The sequence below is a fragment of the Onychostoma macrolepis genome, chromosome 15 (assembly GCF_012432095.1).
Source record: "Onychostoma macrolepis isolate SWU-2019 chromosome 15, ASM1243209v1, whole genome shotgun sequence".
NCBI lineage: Eukaryota > Metazoa > Chordata > Actinopteri > Cypriniformes > Cyprinidae > Onychostoma > Onychostoma macrolepis.
The window spans coordinates 18,584,627-18,603,704 of NC_081169.1; the positions used below are offsets into that span (position 1 = coordinate 18,584,627).

At 35.7% G+C, this 19,078-nt stretch overlaps 4 protein-coding genes across 6 annotated transcripts; 1 reads left to right on the plus strand and 3 right to left on the minus strand.

Annotated features, from left to right (window-relative positions):
• Positions 1-2,129: 2,129 nt before the first annotated feature.
• LOC131554269 (dehydrogenase/reductase SDR family member 13-like) lies at positions 2,130-5,494 on the minus strand. The gene is given in 5 exon segments (XM_058799485.1): positions 2,130-3,507; positions 3,610-3,936; positions 4,627-4,750; positions 4,838-4,956; positions 5,244-5,494. Coding segments are annotated over 5 exon segments (957 nt in total). The 5' UTR covers positions 5,371-5,494; the 3' UTR covers positions 2,130-3,247.
• crybb1l3 (crystallin, beta B1, like 3) lies at positions 3,943-18,235 on the plus strand. The gene is made up of 6 exons (XM_058799486.1): positions 3,943-4,109; positions 15,489-15,562; positions 15,689-15,807; positions 17,132-17,264; positions 17,364-17,506; positions 17,609-18,235. The coding sequence occupies exons 2-6, from the start codon at positions 15,497-15,499 to the stop codon at positions 17,772-17,774; spliced, it is 627 nt and encodes a 208-aa protein (XP_058655469.1). The 5' UTR covers positions 3,943-4,109; positions 15,489-15,496; the 3' UTR covers positions 17,775-18,235.
• Positions 5,621-8,672, minus strand: LOC131554200 (dehydrogenase/reductase SDR family member 13-like; the record flags this gene model as incomplete). Its single annotated transcript, XM_058799404.1, has 5 exons — positions 5,621-6,456; positions 7,509-7,665; positions 7,952-8,075; positions 8,167-8,285; positions 8,495-8,672. Coding segments are annotated over 5 exons (639 nt in total), but the record flags the coding sequence as incomplete, so codon positions are not given.
• Positions 9,826-18,845, minus strand: cryba1a (crystallin, beta A1a). 3 transcript variants are annotated; one of them, XM_058799490.1, is made up of 8 exons: positions 18,248-18,845; positions 17,652-17,827; positions 13,060-14,222; positions 12,210-12,276; positions 12,000-12,118; positions 11,761-11,902; positions 11,523-11,665; positions 9,826-10,286 (listed from the first exon to the last, which is right to left on the minus strand). In XM_058799490.1, exons 4-8 carry the CDS (start codon positions 12,246-12,248, stop codon positions 10,139-10,141), a joined length of 591 nt encoding a protein of 196 aa, XP_058655473.1. In that variant the 5' UTR covers positions 12,249-12,276; positions 13,060-14,222; positions 17,652-17,827; positions 18,248-18,845; the 3' UTR covers positions 9,826-10,138. The 3 variants fall into 3 exon arrangements, with proteins under 3 accessions (XP_058655473.1, XP_058655474.1, XP_058655472.1); XM_058799491.1 differs by lacking the exons at positions 13,060-14,222; positions 17,652-17,827; XM_058799489.1 differs by lacking the exons at positions 13,060-14,222; positions 18,248-18,845 and having other exon boundaries at positions 17,652-17,783.
• Positions 18,846-19,078: the final 233 nt, after the last annotated feature.

Below are 19,078 nucleotides of genomic sequence, written 5' to 3' on the forward strand. Positions count from 1 at the left end.
ACTGCCCACAGCCAATTAGAGATATGTTATTAAAAATATGACTTAAAAACCTCATGAAACTGCTTGACATTCCCTATAAGTTTGAGTGGGAAAGATGCAGTTTTTGACTTTTTAAATAACCAGTTGGTTTAAGTTACTTCACAGTCATCCTTGATGCAAATGGCTACTTGCCATCAATCAATATTAGGGGCAGGATATTGTCATACTAGTATCTGATTGGACGAGAGCCTGTGTAGTGCAGGATGAGTCATCAACATTTTTGGTCTGCATCTCTGAAAACTGTCATTTTGAGATACACCTATATGCAATAAAAATTGAGTATATATACACAACCTTAAAGCTAAATGACATGTATTAGAGGCCACAAAACTCCTTTGATTTCATGAGGTTTCTAAATGCTTCACAATTTTAACTTTTCTTTCTTCATTCATTGTTGATTTATGATGTAATGTTTTGTCCGAGTTAACATATGAAATAAAAATTCAAGCAGTGTATCATTTTGCACCAGTAGCGCCACATAAATTTGTGAAGCCTCTTTTTCGAAAGATGTTTCCTAAACACTACCACCATGTTTTAGGAAAAATATAAAAAATGATCTCAACCAAAAATTGTCAATGTACTTTTATATCACATTTTAGAACATAAAATACTGAGCTACATTACTGTAATGTCTCAGTATAGTGATGATATTCTATCATATTATGAGAATTAACTTAATTGTTAGTAATTTAATAATAGTTCTCATTATATTACTATGCATTCCATCTTGTATTGTAATATATAATACAAAGAAGACAATATTGCATTATGAGGCAACTATTATTATAATGTGCATCATGTCTCTTGACAACTACTTTATTTCAAACGTATTATATATTTTGAGACATAATACATTATAATATAGTTGTTCTTAATTCTATGCTATCATATATTTTATTATGATGACAAATAAATATAATTTAATAATAGTTGTCATTATATTAATGCAATACATTATATCTAGTATTGATATAAAAAATATATAAACAAAAAAAAAATATTGTTATATTATTGCAATCAATAGATTGTTTTAAATATTTTAAAAATACACTTTGGCTTTATCAAATCACAATCACGTGAAAGTTACAGCATGTAAAATCCTTACAAGGTCAACAAGGTCCGTACGGTTTTATTCTGCTATCATGCAGTGAAATTAGTCCTTTGAACTAATTCTCAAGCAGCTGGCCACTACAGTCTCACACACACACAGCTGCTTCCCACACTCACATGCCCCAGCATGACCCACGCCCAGCCTTAGCAGCAGCAACAGCAGCAGCAGTCTCGATCAATCAGGCTCCTCCCATGCAGTGATTGCTAATTGATGCACTAATCCAGTCGTTAAGTACTGTGCCAAAGAGCTCGGGAGTGCGTCCAAAGTAAACACCTGCCGTCACTCATCAATGTGTTTTGTTTCTACAAAACGAATCGAAGGGGACGGTGTAGTTACACACTTACCGTCCATGAGAACCAACACACGGAAGAGGCCGAGATATGACTGGCACCATCAGTGACACGACAACACAATGCATTTTAGAAAAACAGCATGAGTAACAATCAGTGGATATGAATCTTTCAGGCTAGAAAACAATAGTGCACAGAAGAGACTGGGGAAAATTCTTTGGATGAAACCAGATTCATCCACCTGGACAGTATACAGACTTTCAAGGCAGAGAATATATCATATATCAGCATATATAATGAGGATGCTAGGTCTACACAATGTCAAAAATGTGACAATCCCAGTTTGAGCTAAAGGATCTATTAGCAACTGGGGGTCTGTTGAAGATGCATACATATAAGGGTCTATAACAAGTCCTCGTTTTGGTTATCCCATCACACCAAATGGCTATAGCCCCTGATGCCCTCTTTCATTCTGTGGAAAAGCAAACTCTAATATTACATGAAATTACTTCTGCAATTCTCAGTGTAATCTAACCTACTTTATTCTAATGATTGTCATCTTGACAGAGGTCTCTGCAGACTCTTCAGGTTGTGTCGCCCTGAGATGAAGGCTGCCAAATGTGACACGCTACTGCCACCCAGTGAAGCAAAACAGTACAACACCCTATCAGATGAGGCAAAAAGAGTTCAAATACACAAAAGAAATTGATGTTCTTTATCAGATATTTTTACTTTCTTCAAATGATTTTCATTTTCAAATACATGAGGTATTTGAATTGGTCATGCGTTTCAAAAAAAGGTGGATGCAATGTGATTATGAAAGTTATAAAACTTATGCATGTTCATAACAATAGAACTATCATGAAGAAATAGTGCAGAGAAAGAAACATTAGCAATGATATAAAGATCTATATAGATTGATATATATGAAAGAAAGGAAGAAAGAAAGTTATGAAACATGAAATAAAAAAGGATACCAAAGATATGAAATATATGAAACAAAAAGATACATAGATCAATAATGATAATAAAAAAAAAAAAATACACCATTCAAAAACCTTAATACAAAGGAATATGCTATTTCCGCTGTGTCCAGTGAGTGAATACAAATCGCAACTTCACCTCTAAATATTTTTCAGGAAAAATAATACGCATTGCAAATGATAGGGGCATAAAAGGTTACTATTGTTACTGTGCATATATTGTTGCTTTATTTAAGAGAGGGATGCATAATATATTGGTACCATATTAGTTATTGACCAATATTTTATTTTAATTATTCTAATATTACATTATAATTTATTGTTTATGCTCATTTTTCCTATTTTTATATTTCTATGTCTTTTGCCATAATTTAACAGTCTAAGTTAATCTTTAAAAACACTAAATTTATTAATAATAATAATAATTCGGTAGATATAATGTCAAAATGAATTTCCATTTTTCACTCTATACATTATTCACTTGTAGCATTTAGAACAACTGATTTTAGGTTTTAGTGTTTTATTTTTAACTGAGACAAAATAGTATATAATTTTTAAAATCAGCCATTTATAGGGCCATAACAAAATAATTATGAACAGCTTATTGTATCAGAAATTAAATATATCAGTGCAACCCTAATTTAAATATATTGTGTTAAAGCAACAATATATTTTAAAGCATTATTTACCAAATACAAAAGCTACCTCAGCTATGCATACCTGTAACACCAGGAGAGACATTATATGAACAACTTCAGAAGCTCACACTCATAATGCTGTTGGTGGTCTCTCTGTTTCTGTTCTACAAACCTGTGTGAGCTCACTCACGATAGGCCACACAGCCTCTCGCTCACTTCCCAAAGCTTCTTGGCCAAGGCATCGTCTCGTCCGTGAGCGCTAACATTCTGCAGGGCACAGGAAGAGAAGTACCGTCCACTCAGAGGCTCAAGTCCCTCCTGCAAAGCACAGTAAAGCGTAGTCTGCGCACCTCCCTCTGGGTCCAGGAAAAACAGTTTGGACATGGGCAGGAAAAGCAGCTTCTGCAGCACACCCATATTTCGACCGATCTCAGTTGCAATAACACCTATAAAGATGAGACAATGAAGAAAATGTAGGGGGAAAAAAAGGAATAATAATACTAGTGACGTACCGTAATAGCAGACAAAAAAAAAAATGCCCCACTAACCTGGATGCAGGCAATAGCAAGTGACACTCGTCCCTTCCAGTCGGTTTGCGAGCTCACGGGTAAAGAGTACATTGCACAGTTTGCTGTGGCAGTAGGCTCAAAATGCGTGCCAGTACGATTGACCTGTGACCAGATCCTTCTGCGTGTTGAGGAGGTTGAAATCCACAGACCCCAGCCGATGCAGCAGGGCGGACACGTTGACGACGCGGCTGTGCTCTGCCTGCTTTAGACGATCCAACAGCAACAGCGTCAGCAAATAGTGGCCCAGGTGGTTGATGCCAAATGCCATGCCAAAACCATCTTCAGTTCTGCCTGATGCTATAAGACCTAGAGAGAAAGCCGCACACACTGAGGGTGTGTTTACAGTTGGCTGGTTTGGTTTGATTAAAATGAACTCCGGTGCAATTGGTCTGTTAGTGCGGTTAATTTAAATAAGTGTGAACACTGCCATCCGAACCTTGGTGTGCACCAAACAAGCAGCAGACCAAAACCCACTTAAGGTGAGTCTCAGTATACTTCCAAAAGATCTCTGGTGCAGTTCAACTGAAATATGAATGCAACGTACGGACCAAGACATCTAAACAAACCAAAAACAAAACATGATGTCACAAGTTGTGACTATAAAAAGGACAGAATGTTCAAGTAAATCTGGTTGTTCTCATCTTAGGAGCCATGTTGCCCATTGCAGTTAGGTATAGGATTTGGAACCATCATCTCCTTACAGCAATGGTGGAAGTAGATACATACAACAAGAGCATTAGCCCCAGCACACAGCAGTTTTCTAACAGCAGTTCCTAAAATACAGTGCATGTCATAAAAGCTGCCCAATCATGTTTTGACTGTATTATGCTATTTGTTTTGTATCTTTGGGTTCAGAGTTAAAAATGACAGTGTGAATGCTAAGCAAACCAGGACTAAATGTATCATTTACTTTTTAGAACCAGTTCAAATGAACTGAACTACAAGTGTAAACACCCTAAAACAACATTTCAGAAAAAATGAAACTTCTTAATTTACCTGCATTGTTAATGAGCAAGTCGAGTCTCGGTTCACTCTTCAGAAAAGTCACTGCAAAATCACGAACGGACTTAAAACTGGCCAGGTCCAGATGCATGTAGAGTACCTCAGGGTTCCCGCTTTCCTGAGGGATACACATAATGTCTTTCTTTTTAGGCTTGTATCAGAGAAATGATAACCAGGAGGAACTTTGGTTAGGAGATGAGTTCACCTTTCTTATGTCATAAACCGCAGCTTCAGCTTTCTGTTTGTTTCTGCAGGCGAGGATCACTCGGGCCCCTCTCTTGGCTAGATCCAAGGCTGTGGTTTTGCCAATGCCTGTATTACTCCCTGCATACACATTATCGATTACTCGACCCTGAGCCAGAGTTAAACGTCGTCTAATGTACAGCAAACTAATTACTATAGACATAATTCATAAAAAAATTAAAATAAATTAAAAAAAAAAATTCTAACAAATCATATAAATGTATCGAGGACAGTACTTAAATATAACTGTAAACGACTTTAAAAAGTATAACCACTATCGAATGACAATCTAAGTTCTTTTAGGTTTAAGTGGTATTAAGTTGGATTTGATTGTTTAATATGAAAAGCGTTACTTTAATGATACCAACCTGTGACAATTGCGGTTTTTCCCTTTAACGTCACGTTGCTCTTAAATCTGGCTCCTTTAAACAGACTGTAATAAATCAGTATGTATGCAGCAAGCACACCGACCAGCACTGACAACAGCACAGACATTATTTCCTTTGAGCGCGTTAATTAAGGGATGTTGCAGTTTCTAAAGTTTAGGACAGCACATGTGTCCCGCCTGTTATCGTGTTTATGTTTTCGTAACTGTCAGCTTCAGCTTCCGGGCTTTAACTTCTGACGAGCGCTGGGTGGCGCAGTTTCTCTACGTCCGGCGATCAAAAGAAAAGACAAACAAACCAGTTATAATACCACAAAAATATCCAATAACTTTACACGCCACTTGTTTTTTAAAAAGCATCTCTACTGTAAAATGATTTTGAGATGACACCAGGCTGTAATAAAAATAAAAAATTTTTTAACAATATTGACATTCGCTACCCCTAAAAACCACCTGTCCTTAGACCTAAACTCAACAGCTTTTATAAATATGTATTATAAAAATATAAGTATATATAGCATATAGAAATATGTAGGCCTATACTAGATTGCGATGAAGATTCAATAGATGGAACTAAAAATCATTTGATTCCAACATGCAGTTTAAATTCATTTATTTAAGTGAATGCAATTTGTCTAAATTTATAACATTATTTTTGCATGTAATCATGATGGGTAACAGGCAAAGAAAATCAACATTGCACCCAAACATAGGTGAGAACAATAATTCCTTTATACATAATTTTTTTACATTTATTTTCAGCCCATTTTGTTCCTACCTTATTTTGTCCCAGTACTCAAAAACCATTGGTCATCAACAACAAAAGTTATAGGATATTTTGGTGGTAATGATCCAATTTTGTGACATGACAATTTGGGCCATTTTACAAAGCTTGGAACTACAACACATGCATCAAACAAACTCTCAAAATAGGTAGTTTCCGTAAGTGTACCCTTTATTGATCTCTTTTGCACAGACTGCATCATGACAGCGATGAGGAGCAAAGCTTAAGTCACACCACTGTGCCGCTCACAGAATCAGTCTGCTTGAGTTCTTCCTCTCAGTCTTTTCTTTCAAATTGATGGCATGCAGAAAGAAGAAAGCGCTGTAAACATTTGCCGAATGCACCAGACGTTCAGCCTGTGCTGGGCTTGCTGGTATCAGAGGACCAACAACCTGCTGATTTTAGCTCCAACCTGCTTGTTTAGAAGTTTCTAGTGAGTCTGAAGACCTTCAGTGCATCTGAAATCACATACTGTCTGAAATAATGATCTTACTTTTTGACCTCTAAAAAATATTATCTATTATGAACGGTGTTGTTTTTAACTAAACCCGGCTTGGGAAACCCTGGCATAATGTAATGTTTAATGCACTGCATTCTGTTGATTTTTTCTTCTTCTTCTTCTTCCTTTTTTTAATATCAATATGGTACACAATAATCCCATTCAAATCTAAGTTATATGCAAATTAGGTCAAAAATAAGATAAAAGTAATCAAAAGGTAATCAGAATGCATTGGTAATCTAATAGATTACATTACTAACTACTTTTTACCTCTTTACTTTAATTTAAAACAAATACATGCAGTATTTTAATTGGTCATGAGTTTAAAAAAAAAAGTGCATGCAATGTTTCCCATTTAGATAAAAAAAACTGATTCTAAAAAATTATAACACATTTATGCATGTTCATAACAATAGCACGGTTTAAGAAATATTCTTAAAGTGTACCAATGAGATAAAGAACTACATGATGCATATTGATATAAATGAAAGAAAAAAATAAGAAAAGAAAGAAAGATATGAAACATGAAATTAATAAAAAGAAATGAAAGATATGAAATATGAAAGAAAAAAGATGGATAGATCAATAATGATAAAAATATACCATAAAAGCTTTAATACAAAGTAATAATTGAGTCCAGTGAGTGAATGCAAATCGCAACTTCATATTCAAATATCTACATATTTTCAACAAAAATTATAGGCATTACAAATCATAGGGACATTAGGTTACTATTGTTACTGTTCTATGCATATATTGTTGCTTTATGTAACATAGGGATGCACAATATATTGGTACCATATTAGTTACTAACCAATATTTTATTCAGATTTTTTATTATAATTTAATTACTCTAATATTACATTAATTTGTAGTTTATGCTAATTTCTCCTATTTTACATTTAAATGACTTTTGCCATAATTTAAATAAGCTGAATAATAATAAAAGTTTGAAATCCACAGACCCCAGCCGATGCAGCAGGGTGGACACGTTGACGACGCGGCTGTGCTCTGCCTGCTTTAGACGATCCAACAGCAACAGCGTCAGCAAAAAGTGGCCCAGGTGGTTGACACCAAATGCCATGCCAAAACCATCTTCAGTTCTGCCTGATGCTATAAGACCTAGAGAGAAAGCCTCACACACTGAGGGTGTGTTTACAGGTGGCTGGTTTGGTTTGATTAAAATGAACTCTGGTGCGAATGCTCTGTTAGTGCAGTGTGCACCAAGCAAGCAGATATCTGGTATGGTTCGAATTAAATATGAATGCAAAGGCATCTAAATAAACCAAAAACAAGACCAATGTTATAAATTGTGACCCTAAAAAGGCCAAATGACAATGTGAACGCTAAGTGAACCAGAACTAAACACTTCCGAAGCTTACATACAGTAACATCCTTCTCAACTCACCTGAACTGTTAATTAGAAAGCTGAGTCTCGGTTCACTCTTCAGAAAAATCTCTGCAAAATCACGTACGGACTTCAAACTGGCCAGGTCCAGATGCATGTAGAGAACCTCAGGGTTCCCGCTTTCCTGAGGGATATACACATAATGTCTTTCTTTAAGACTTGTGTCAGAGAAATCATAAGAACCAGGAGGAACTTTGGTTAGGAGATGAGTTCACCTTTCTTATGTCATAAACCGCAGCTTCAGCTTTCTGTTTGTTTCTGCAGGCGAGGATCACTCGGGCCCCTCTCTTGGCTAGATCCAAGGCTGTGGCTTTGCTAATGCCTATATTACTCCCTGCATACAGACATAGACATAATTAATATAAAATAAAAAATTCTAACAACTCAAATAAATGTACTGAGGACAGTGGTACAACTAAATACAAGTTATATTATAACCACTATTTAATGCCAGTCTAAGTTAGTAAGTAGTTCAGGTTTTATTTACTTAAGTGGTATTAAGTTGGATTGGATTAATATGTAAAGCGTTTAAATGATACCAACCTGTGACAATTGTTGTTTTCCCTTTTAACGTCACGTTGATCTTAAATCTGGCTCCTTTAAACAGACTATAATAAATCAGTATGTATGCAGCAAGAACACCGAACAGCACAGACACTATAATGCAAATTTTTCTAAGTTTAGGAGAGCACAGGTGTTTTGCTTCGCTTTCTCCAGCCTGTTACCTAGTTTTTTTCTTTAACTGCCAGCGACAGCTTCCTGGGCTTTAACTTCTGACAAACGCTGGGTGGCGCAGTTTCTCTACGTCAGGCGTGGATCTCAAGAAGAAGTGTGTGTGTGTGTGTGTGTGTGTGTGTGTGTGTGTGTGTGTGTGTGTGTGTGTGTGTGTGTGTGTGTGTGTGTGTGAGACAAATGAGGACATAAATTTGTATAATGACAAAGGTATGACATAGGTATTACAAGGAGAAGGTGACTTTTCAGGACATTACCCCATGTCCCCACTTTTCAAAACGCTTATAAATCACACAGAATAGAGTGTATTGAAAATCTGAAAAAGCACAAAGTTTCCTGTAAGGGGTAGGTTAGGTGTAGGGTTGGTGTAGGGCAATAGCACATACAGTTTGTACAGTATAAAAACCATCACGCCTATGGGATGTCCCTACTTTTCACAAAAACAAACGTGTGTGTGTGTGTGTGTGTATAAAATGTATAAATATATATTAAGTTGGTATATGAAAAAAATACAATTTCTTGACAGTCAAGGAAGTTAAGATTAAAAACAATATTTTTTATTATACTTTTAATATAGAGGGTCAAATATATTATTTCCATATTATATGGGGGGGAAACAATTATTAGATAACTTTGGGCATTTTTTAGATTTTGTAAACTTGTTTGTAGCGACACACGAATATTATATACAGAATATAATAATTTTGTAAAAAAAAAAAAAAAGATTTCTGATTGTGATGATTCAATAGATTAATTTAAAAATCATTTGAATCCAACATGCAGTTTAAATTCATTAATTTCTCAAAGTGAATGCCAGATTTGTCAATATTTCTAATAAATATTTGGTACATTGTTTTTGCATGTCATCATGATGGGTGACAAGCAAGGAAAATCAACACTGTACCCAAAAACAGGTGAAAACAATAATTCCTTGATAATTGAACTTTTATTTTCAGCCTCTTTATCCCTACCCTATTTTATCCCCCTACTCAGAAACCATTGGTCATTAACAATGGTTAGGCCTATAGGATATTTTGGTGGTAATGATGGTCCAATTTTGTGACATGACAATTTGGGCCATTTTACAAAGCTTGGAACCACAACACATGCATCAAACAAACTCTCAAAATAGGTAGTTTCCGTAAGTGTACCCTTTATTGATCTCTTTTGCACAGACTGCATCATGACAGCGATGAGGAGCAAAGCTTAAGTCACACCACTGTGCCGCTCACAGAATCAGTCTGCTTGAGTTCTTCCTCTCGCTCTTTTCTTTCAAATCGATGGCATGCAAAAAGAAGAAAGCGCTGTAAACATTTGCCGAATGCACCAGACGTTCAGCCTGTGCTGGGCTTGCTGGTATCGGAATGAAGGGGTGGAGGTGAGGAAGAGGTGGTGGAGGAGGAAGAAGAGGAGGAGGAGGTGGGGGAGGGAGGAAGGGAGCTGGGCGAGCTGCCCTCACTGCTGAACCCGGCGGAGGGACTGCACCTGGAAGGTCTGAGCGTGGGAGCCCCACTCCCTGTAGTGTTTGTACTCGCCACCATGGTGGTCACACTCCATGATGTACTGGTAACCACGGTAACCAGGGTACTGGTAACAAACCCAGCTACATGCAGTGAGAAAACACATGACAAATGCAAACTGAGATCCCTAATATTCCAAGTATACAAAATATTACAGCACCTGAGGCTAATGGTGTATGGCAGGAGTGTCCAACCAACAACCTGCAGATTTTAGCTCCAACCTGAAGTCTGAAGACCTTTAGTGCATCTGAAATCGCATACCGTCTGATTACGTGCTACATTTGAATTTGAACTTACTTTGCGACTTTTACAAAAATTATGTATTATGTATCACAAAGTCATTGCTGTTTTCATGTTCATTAATGTTTGTTCATTTAATGCAGAGAATCCCAAACTTTTCTGTCAGCCAAACTTGTTTGACCTCAAATATTTACATGAAGACCCCTGAGATTTAAGTTAATATTTCAATATTTTATCATCACATTTGCATGTTCACAGTTCTCTGATGATGGTTCATTTTCACATTAACATGCAGGTAACATATTAAATTAAATTTCTATTTTCATATTTTATTTAGGTTTTATATTTAAAAATAATTTATTCACCTTAATTTTACATTTTTATGATTTAATTATTAACTTTTCATCAACTCACAAACCCTCAGCATTTTTTTAAGTTTAATTCACTACATATTGTTGATTACAATGGAATAAATTGAATATGTATATTTTTTCGTTTTTATATCAATATGGTACACAATAATCTCAATCAAATTTATGTTATATTCAAATTATGTCAAAAGAAATCTAAAAGTAATCAAAAAATATTTAGGATATATTAGTAATCTAATAGATTACATTAGTAACTATACATTTTGTCATGTAATTTGTAATCAGTAACCGACTACAATTTGTAAGTAACCTTCCCAGCACAAGTATGAATATTGGTAAAATTCATCTTAATATTGTCATGTGACCTACAGCATACGTTGTGTTGTTTTACTGCCACTGACAAATCCTCTCCCATGGCCTCATGGGATAGCACAGTGACAACAAATGCACACTTCAGAATCTCGTTGGAAACAGTAGGCCGTCCAGGTACTTTTCACTTACTATTTTCAGAATACTGTAAATTCAGACATACTTTTTTTTTTGCATATTATACAGTAGAGAAGTATTTGATTTTTGAATGCAATACTTGGTTAGCAGGTTCATTTGTGTTTAATTATGGTTGGAGCTAAACTCTGCAGGACAGTGGCCATCCGGGTACAGGTTTGGACAGCCCTGGTGTAGAGAGAGAGAGACAATTATGGTACTCACGCCCCACTTTGCACCTGCATTGATCCGATCTCGTTGGAGGGCCAGCCCATGGCCTGGAGAGAGGGGTAGTCATCGGTTATCTCCCACTGGTGTCCAATAAAGTTCTCCCGCTCAAAGACGGTAATCTTTGACTCCTTGTGGTTCTGCACAGATCATAACAATGGGAGAGATTGTTTTTTATTTGGAAAAACCGGTAAATCATTTCACCACTGATCAGTTTACACTGTTTCAGACTCACAGCAGAGCAGATTGGCCGGAAGGACATTAGCCTCTCAATGTGGTAGGCATTGCTGCCGCTCCAAGACTCCCAGCGAGGGTAGTCGCCTCTTTCCAAGATGAACTGCTGCCCACAGAAGCTTGAGTGTTCATAGCCCACCCAGCTGTTTAAATAGACAAATGTACACAGAAAATTTGCATAATACAACAACAACAACATGGGCCCTTTTAGATGTGTGTGTCTGTGAGTGTATGACTTACGCGCCACACTCCACCTTCAGAGAGCGGACATTGTCCATGCCACATTCCATGATGTTCTGACAGGCTGAGGTGAACTCCACGCGCTTGCCTTGGAAGTTCTCTTGGTCATAGACTGTGAGCTATACACATATTCACAGACGTAACAGAGATGAGATTCAAAGCATTCTAAATAATTTTGCATGATTTCATAGCCATCAAGTATTTACTTGCCTTCCATGGCCCAAGTGGCATGGGATTAGTCAGAGCCATCCTTGAAGATATCTCAATGCTGATAGACCTGAAGAACAGAGATATGCAAAAAATAAATAAATAAAAGTGTTGGTTCTATATCATTTATGACAAGTGTACAAATAGCCTGAGGACAATGAACAAGAAAGATATGGCAGCCAAATGCCTTTGTTGCTCCAACAAGTTAGACCTAACAAAATAAATCACATTGATTCTCTCTGCTGATTTAGACAATATAATACAAACATAACAGAATAAAACCACAGTTTACAGAAAAGACAGGTTTATGGCCAAAACATGAGGCCTTAAACAAAAATTATACACAAACCTACAAATTAGATTATTTCAGATTTAGCCAAAAGCATTAATATAACAAAAGTATCAATATCAAGAATGTTTTATGTTATGCAAAGCATAGAATGCCAAATCTTTTTTTTTTTAAATACATTTTAATAAAAAATATTTATTTAAATTTAATGTAGTGTTTTGTTTTACATTTAATTTTCTGAAATGCAAATAAGTCATTTACATTTTTCTGAAATGCCAACAACAATCATTTTAATCTAACTGAATTTAATAATTGAATTGAATTTAACTTAACTGATTTAATTTAATACTTATTTAATCTGTTGTTTCACATTTAATTTTCTGACATGCTAATATAAATAAAAAAAATTGTTCATGCATATTTTGTCCCACATATATGCTTACTATGTTGAAGTTTTTAATTGTGTATACATGATAGTGCACCCCTCCCCTAGAGTTTGCAAAGCATGCTAAAAGATGACCGCAATGTCTGAAAGGACAACCATAAAGGGCTTACCTGACCTACCCAACAAATAGCTGCAAGCGCTCAGGAGTTCCACACAACGGTCCCCAGACCACCAACTAAGGGCTCTATTTATATGTAGCATGACAGAAAGGGAAGATTGGCCACAGGGCAGGCAGGAGTCAGCACTTTGCCCCAGGCCTCATTGTTTTGGACTGAGCCTTTGGCTTTACCCAGCTCACAATGCCATCTGCCGTAGCCAGGAAGGCATCGTGCCTACTGGCATCTACCACAGGAGTGGATGCCAGGCACAATGATTCCATGCATATTTTTACATATGACCGGCACGTATGGCAAAACACACAGCAAGCTGTTTCGACTTAAGATTGTTCCAGCAGACAACACAAACAGTAACTTCCAGGTTTTCAAAAATGGTTGGTAAAAGCATCGCAACCACCAAAAAAGCTTAAAGAGAGTCAAAGAATGGTGGTTTTTAAGTGTTATCTGTCATTAAAAGTCCATTTTTATCCTGCACTGAGACTCGTCTGCTGTCCTCTCACCACAGTTACAGCCACAGAGTGATTCAGAGACCCACTTCCACCTGCCTTTACATACTCGCACACATATGCATACATACGCAATAGGCCCTTACAAGCACATCCATTCAACATCCATGTCCTGCCCACTCCTTTGACTTTATGCAAAGCAGGCTGCATGGATGGGGCCCAGTGTCGCAATAGGAGGTGCATGACTAAGTAAAATGAAGCATGTAAATGATGGCATTCAAGTAAATAAGAAGATTAATAATTTTTCAGCTTTTTAGGTAAGTGTCAATGTGGTTCTTCAATGAGATATACTTTTTGATGGTCAAATGTATTTGACTGTGTGAATAATTAAATGCAGCACTATTTATAATTGTTTAAAATTGAATAGTCTGGCAAATGTTGTGCATCTGTTTTTCACTCTTAACTTAAGCTCCAAATCCTTGACAACTTAAAATTTAACTGTAACCACCATATAAAACTGCTGAAGCTTCACACAACGGCAACAAGTCCTCTTTCTCTCAATGGAGAGGTCTGTGGCCAGTCTACTGAGGTCAGCACATTGCTAGCTGTGCTGTAGAGAGTGAATGAGTGCATGTGTGAGAGAGAGAGTTGAAGAGATAGGGGCCGTGGAAAGCCACGCTTTCTGCTGATGGAGGTAGACATCAGACATCCAGCCGAGGCCTGGAACAAAGCAATGAGCAGAGTCAGCAGGGTCACAGAGAAAAGCCTGCACTCCAAAGCCCTCCAAACACCCATCACTTTTAGCCAATAGCCTGTTCTCTAATTCTACTCTGGAAGTACTGCTGGCATATATATATGTATATAAAACCCATTCGAAGCCTGAAGCGGGCCTTGGCATCCTTTCCTCCACCAGCACTCCTATTACATTCCATTGCTCTGTGCCTGACTGCAAAATTTTGGTGAGATCTGATTGGGGAGGTGGACATTTCAGAATGGCCACATTTTAAATAAGCTTGCTGTGACTGGAGAATGTATAGCGATAGATGTTTTTGACTGATTTGAGTACAAAGATTATTAGGTATTAGAATAATTTCTGAAGGATCATGTAACACTGAGGACAGCAGTAATGGCTGCTTTGCCATCAGGAATAAAGAATATTCAAAAATATATTAAAATAGAAATAAAATGGAAGATTTTTGTTTTCTTCCAAATTCAATAATCTTTTAAATAAGCTTGTTGTGATTGGAATTATTATTATTATTATTTTATTTTTTGATTGATTGATTGATTTGACTGATTTGAGTACAAAGATAAGATATTAGAATAATTTTTTAATAAATAATTCTGCAGACCACAGTAATGACTATTTTGCTATTAGGAATAAATTATAACTGAAAATATATTTTTAAAAACCTCTTTTTTATTGTAATAATATTTCACAGTATATTACTATTTTTACTTTTTTTAAATCAAATTTAATAAGAAACCCATTCTAGTCATTTCAGAGTGGCCGTCCTATTAAATAAGCTTGTGATTGGGGTACATAAAGATATAGATTTAGATGTTTTTGCCTGATTTGAGTACAGAAGATTAGATAGATATTAGAATAATTTCTGAAGGATCATGTGACACTGAAGTTTGGAGTAATGGCTGCTGAAAATTAAGCTTTGCCATCAAAGGAATAAAAAAAAAAAGTAATATATTAAGATAGTAAACAGTTATTTTTAAATTGTAATAATATTTCACAATATTACTGTTTTGTTGCCCTTTAAATATACTTCTTGTGATTTGGGAAATGTAAAGATATATAGATTTAGATGCTTTCACTGATTTGAGTAAGGAAGATTCAAGCTTATTACTTTATATAATAAATAAATTCCCAACACCGATAATGGATTCTCTATTAAATGTGTGACTACAGCAAAATATTAATCTTGAATCAATCTTTTATTTAAGCTTGACTTCTCTCTCTTCTGTTATTAACAGCTTCAGCCATGTCACACACTGCTGTACAAGGAAGTATGGGTAGTCGCTACGCCACAGGAACGAGCTCCCACAGAGTATGTCAAACCTGCCGCAACATGTTCTTACTAGATTCTCACTTTTTCATCTAATATTGCTATTACATGTGTGATGTCAAAGATGCACTTGCTGAATTATTTGTCTTCACTGTGCTCTCTGATCAGATATATCTGTTTGAGTATGAGAATTTCCAAGGGCGCATGATGGAGCTGAGTGGAGAGTGTCGTAACATCTGTGACAAGGGGCTAAACCGTGTGGGCTCCATCAGAGTGGAGTGTGGGCCGTAAGTACTCATCTGACAAATAATATGCATGATATTAATAATGACAATCATAAGATGAGAGAAAAATGAAAAATATATGGTGGTGGTGGTGATGATGATGATGATTATTATTATTACACAACACTACCATTCAGATGTTTTGGATACAATTTTTTAAAGAAATTAATACTTTTATTTTGGAAGGATATGTTAAAACTGATCAAAAGAACCATGATAAACTGTATCACAGTTTCCACAAAAATATTAAGCAGCACAACTGTTTTCAACATTGATAATGATGAGAAATCTTTCTTGAAAAACAAATCAGCATATTAGAATGATTTTTGAAGGATCATGTGACACTAAAGACTGAAAAAATGACTGCTGAAATAGATAAGTTATTTTAAATGACTTAAATGATTTAAATTAGTGCTGTCAAACGATTAATCGCATAGAAAATAATAGTTTTTGTTTACATGATATATGTGTGTTTACTGTGTATATTTATTATGTATATATAAATACAAACATATGCATGTGTATATATATTTAAGAAAAATATGTTATGTTGATATATTAAATATATTTACATAAGCTTATAAAATATAAGCATATAAATATATACATGTAAATACATGTATATACGTGTAAACATTTTCAAAATATATAGTGTTTGTGTGTGTATTTATATATACATAATAAATATACACAGTACACATACATATATTATGTAAACAAAAACTTTTATTTCGGATGCGATTAATCGCGATTAATCTTTTGACATCACTCATTTAAATACATGTAAATAATTTTAATATATAATGACAAATAAATAATTTAAATATTTTTTTCTCTTTTATTTGTAATATTTTTAAAGTGTAATAATAGTAATGGCTATTAATCTTTCACATATTCATTTGAAAATTCATCGTCATTTTAAAATATATTAAATTAGAAAAGTCTTTTTAAATTAAAATAATATTTTATATTATTACTGTTGTAACTGCATTATTTAATTTATCTCCTTCCTTTCTTTTTTTCAAATAAATGCTGCCTCACTAAGCATACATGATAAGTAAAACTACTGGATATGATAAAGGGGCAATTTAAAGGAAGTCCATTAAAAAAAAAGTCCTGAATTTATATTTTCTGTGGATCAAATAATCAAAATCTTTAAAAATTATTATTATTATTTTTGTAATTCTTTTCTAATTGTTTTTTATTTGTTAACATGTTTAATCAATCGCATACTTAACTAGCACTGTTAATAATAAAATCTGATTTATAAATACACTATTTTTTCCATACCGCAAATGCAGTACGTGTGCCCTTTATCATCTTGCAGATGGGTAGGTTTTGAGCAACAGGATATGACCGGTGAGATGTTCATGCTTGAGAGGGGCGAATACCCTCGCTGGGACACTTGGTCCAACAGCTACCGCTGTGATCGTCTCATGTCTGTCCGGCCCATTAGAATGGTGGGTGATTAACTTTGCTTAACTCCATTTCCATTTTATCACAAACCATGACCAATTAGTAATAAGAGGAAAAAACGTATGGTCTTTTTACATATATAGGACCCACAGGACCATAGAATCTGTCTGTTTGAGTGCATGAACTTTGATGGTCGTAAGATGGAGGTTTCTGATGAGGACATCCCAAGTTTGTGGTGCTACGGCTTCCAGGACAGAGTCGCCAGCATTCAAGTAAATGGTGGAACGTAAGTGATTTAGCATCTCTTATATATATTAAAAAAGATGATTACCTAGATATCTGATGTCACCTTATCAATTCACATATGCTACGTTCATTCCTACTTTAGGTGGGTTGGATATCAGTATCCAGGCTACCGTGGATATCAGTACCTGTTTGAATTTGGATCCTACAAACACTGGAATGAATGGGGCGCCCATCACCCCCAGATCCAGTCTGTGCGAAGAGTGAGGGACATGCACACGCATCCCAGAGGCTGCTTCGAGATGGCATAAGGAACGACACACAGCATGGACAGGCGGTCACAACAAAACCCTGCAGAGAAACCCTGTGGAATGTTAAAAACAAAACAACAACAAAAAATCTTCATAATCAAAAAGAGCTGCTCTAAATAGGGATGAACTATCATGTGTTCATGTGGGTCATGACTGGTTGCAGAACCACTTTTAAGTCCAGCATTTTACATCCAACCGCTTAGTTAAAAATAAGATAAAACTATTTTATGTTCCAAATTGAATGCTTGTTGAAGCATTCATCCGTTTTGTTTGCAAGTTTTGCATCATTGCATGTTTTTTTGCTCTACCCAAACCTCCTAGCATTTTGTTTCATTAGTTTATATAAGAATATCTACCATCCACTATATGACCTAAAGCTAATCAGAATCAATTTCTAATTTAGCTGCTAAACTCTGCAGGGAATAGTCACTGAACCAGAAGGAGGTGCAATTCAGCGCCTCAGCATACTCAACCTTCTCCTGCTTCATCACATCACATCTTCTAGAATCTAGAAGCTCAACCAGTGTCGTGATGATCAGGGTTCTCAACATGGCAGGCCGGATGGGAAGAGGAGAACTGTTCTTCTTGTTCCCGGGACAGATTTCAGACGTCCTTTATTTACGAAATAGAGGAGATCCTGCAACACTTTATCTTTCTCAGGGATGCTGGCATCTAAATACACATTTACTTGAAAATAAATAAACAAAAATAAAAGATTTTAAAGCACAATTATCGTACAATGTCCTTAATTCATTGCTCTGCTCTGCTCTCATATTAACCGTGCTTAGACTTGAGAACACATTAGGTGAATTACTTAATTATTTGTATCCTTCATCATGCATATTAAATGAGGTAACAAGAAAAATTCAAACAATAACTGATATACACACTAGCTGGTATGTACAGTTGATATATGAAAAAAAAAAAAAATCCCTTACAAAAATTAACCATAGTAAAACTGTATAGTAACCATGGTTTTTTGGCATATTTATTATGATTTGTATAACCACAGTTTTACTACAAATACCATGGTTAAACTATAGTTCATGAGTTCGGCTGCCCATCCAGTCCTGATGGTTAATGGTAAATGAACTTGGCTTGCTGTCCTCAATGGAGGCTTTAGTGTTGCAAAACTATGGTTAATTTGTCGGACCTATTAACCATGATTTTTGTGGTTTTATATGAAGTTCCAAATGTAGGCTGGGGAGGAGCCTTATCATTCAGTCCTGTCAATGATCATTACGAGCCTATATAAGCAGCTCTCATTTCGCCATCCCAGCATCAATTCTTCCGGCATCCTTCCA

What these genes read in the sequence shown, in the direction of transcription:
- cryba1a (XM_058799491.1), bottom strand. Translation starts at nt 12,248, where the DNA reads ATGGCTCTGACTAATCCCATGCCACTTGGGCCATGGAAG. An exon ending in TGCCACTTGGGCCATGGAAG is followed by an intron (nt 12,119 to 12,209) that starts GCAAGTAAATAC and finishes ATATGTGTATAG; the next exon opens with CTCACAGTCTATGACCAAGA. An exon ending in TCCGGCCAATCTGCTCTGCT is followed by an intron (nt 11,666 to 11,760) that starts GTGAGTCTGAAA and finishes TGATCTGTGCAG; the next exon opens with AACCACAAGGAGTCAAAGAT.
- crybb1l3 (XM_058799486.1), top strand. Translation starts at nt 15,497, where the DNA reads ATGTCACACACTGCTGTACAAGGAAGTATGGGTAGTCGCTACGCCACA. An exon ending in ATCAGAGTGGAGTGTGGGCC is followed by an intron (nt 15,808 to 17,131) that starts GTAAGTACTCAT and finishes ATCATCTTGCAG; the next exon opens with ATGGGTAGGTTTTGAGCAAC. An exon ending in ATTCAAGTAAATGGTGGAAC is followed by an intron (nt 17,507 to 17,608) that starts GTAAGTGATTTA and finishes TTCCTACTTTAG; the next exon opens with GTGGGTTGGATATCAGTATC.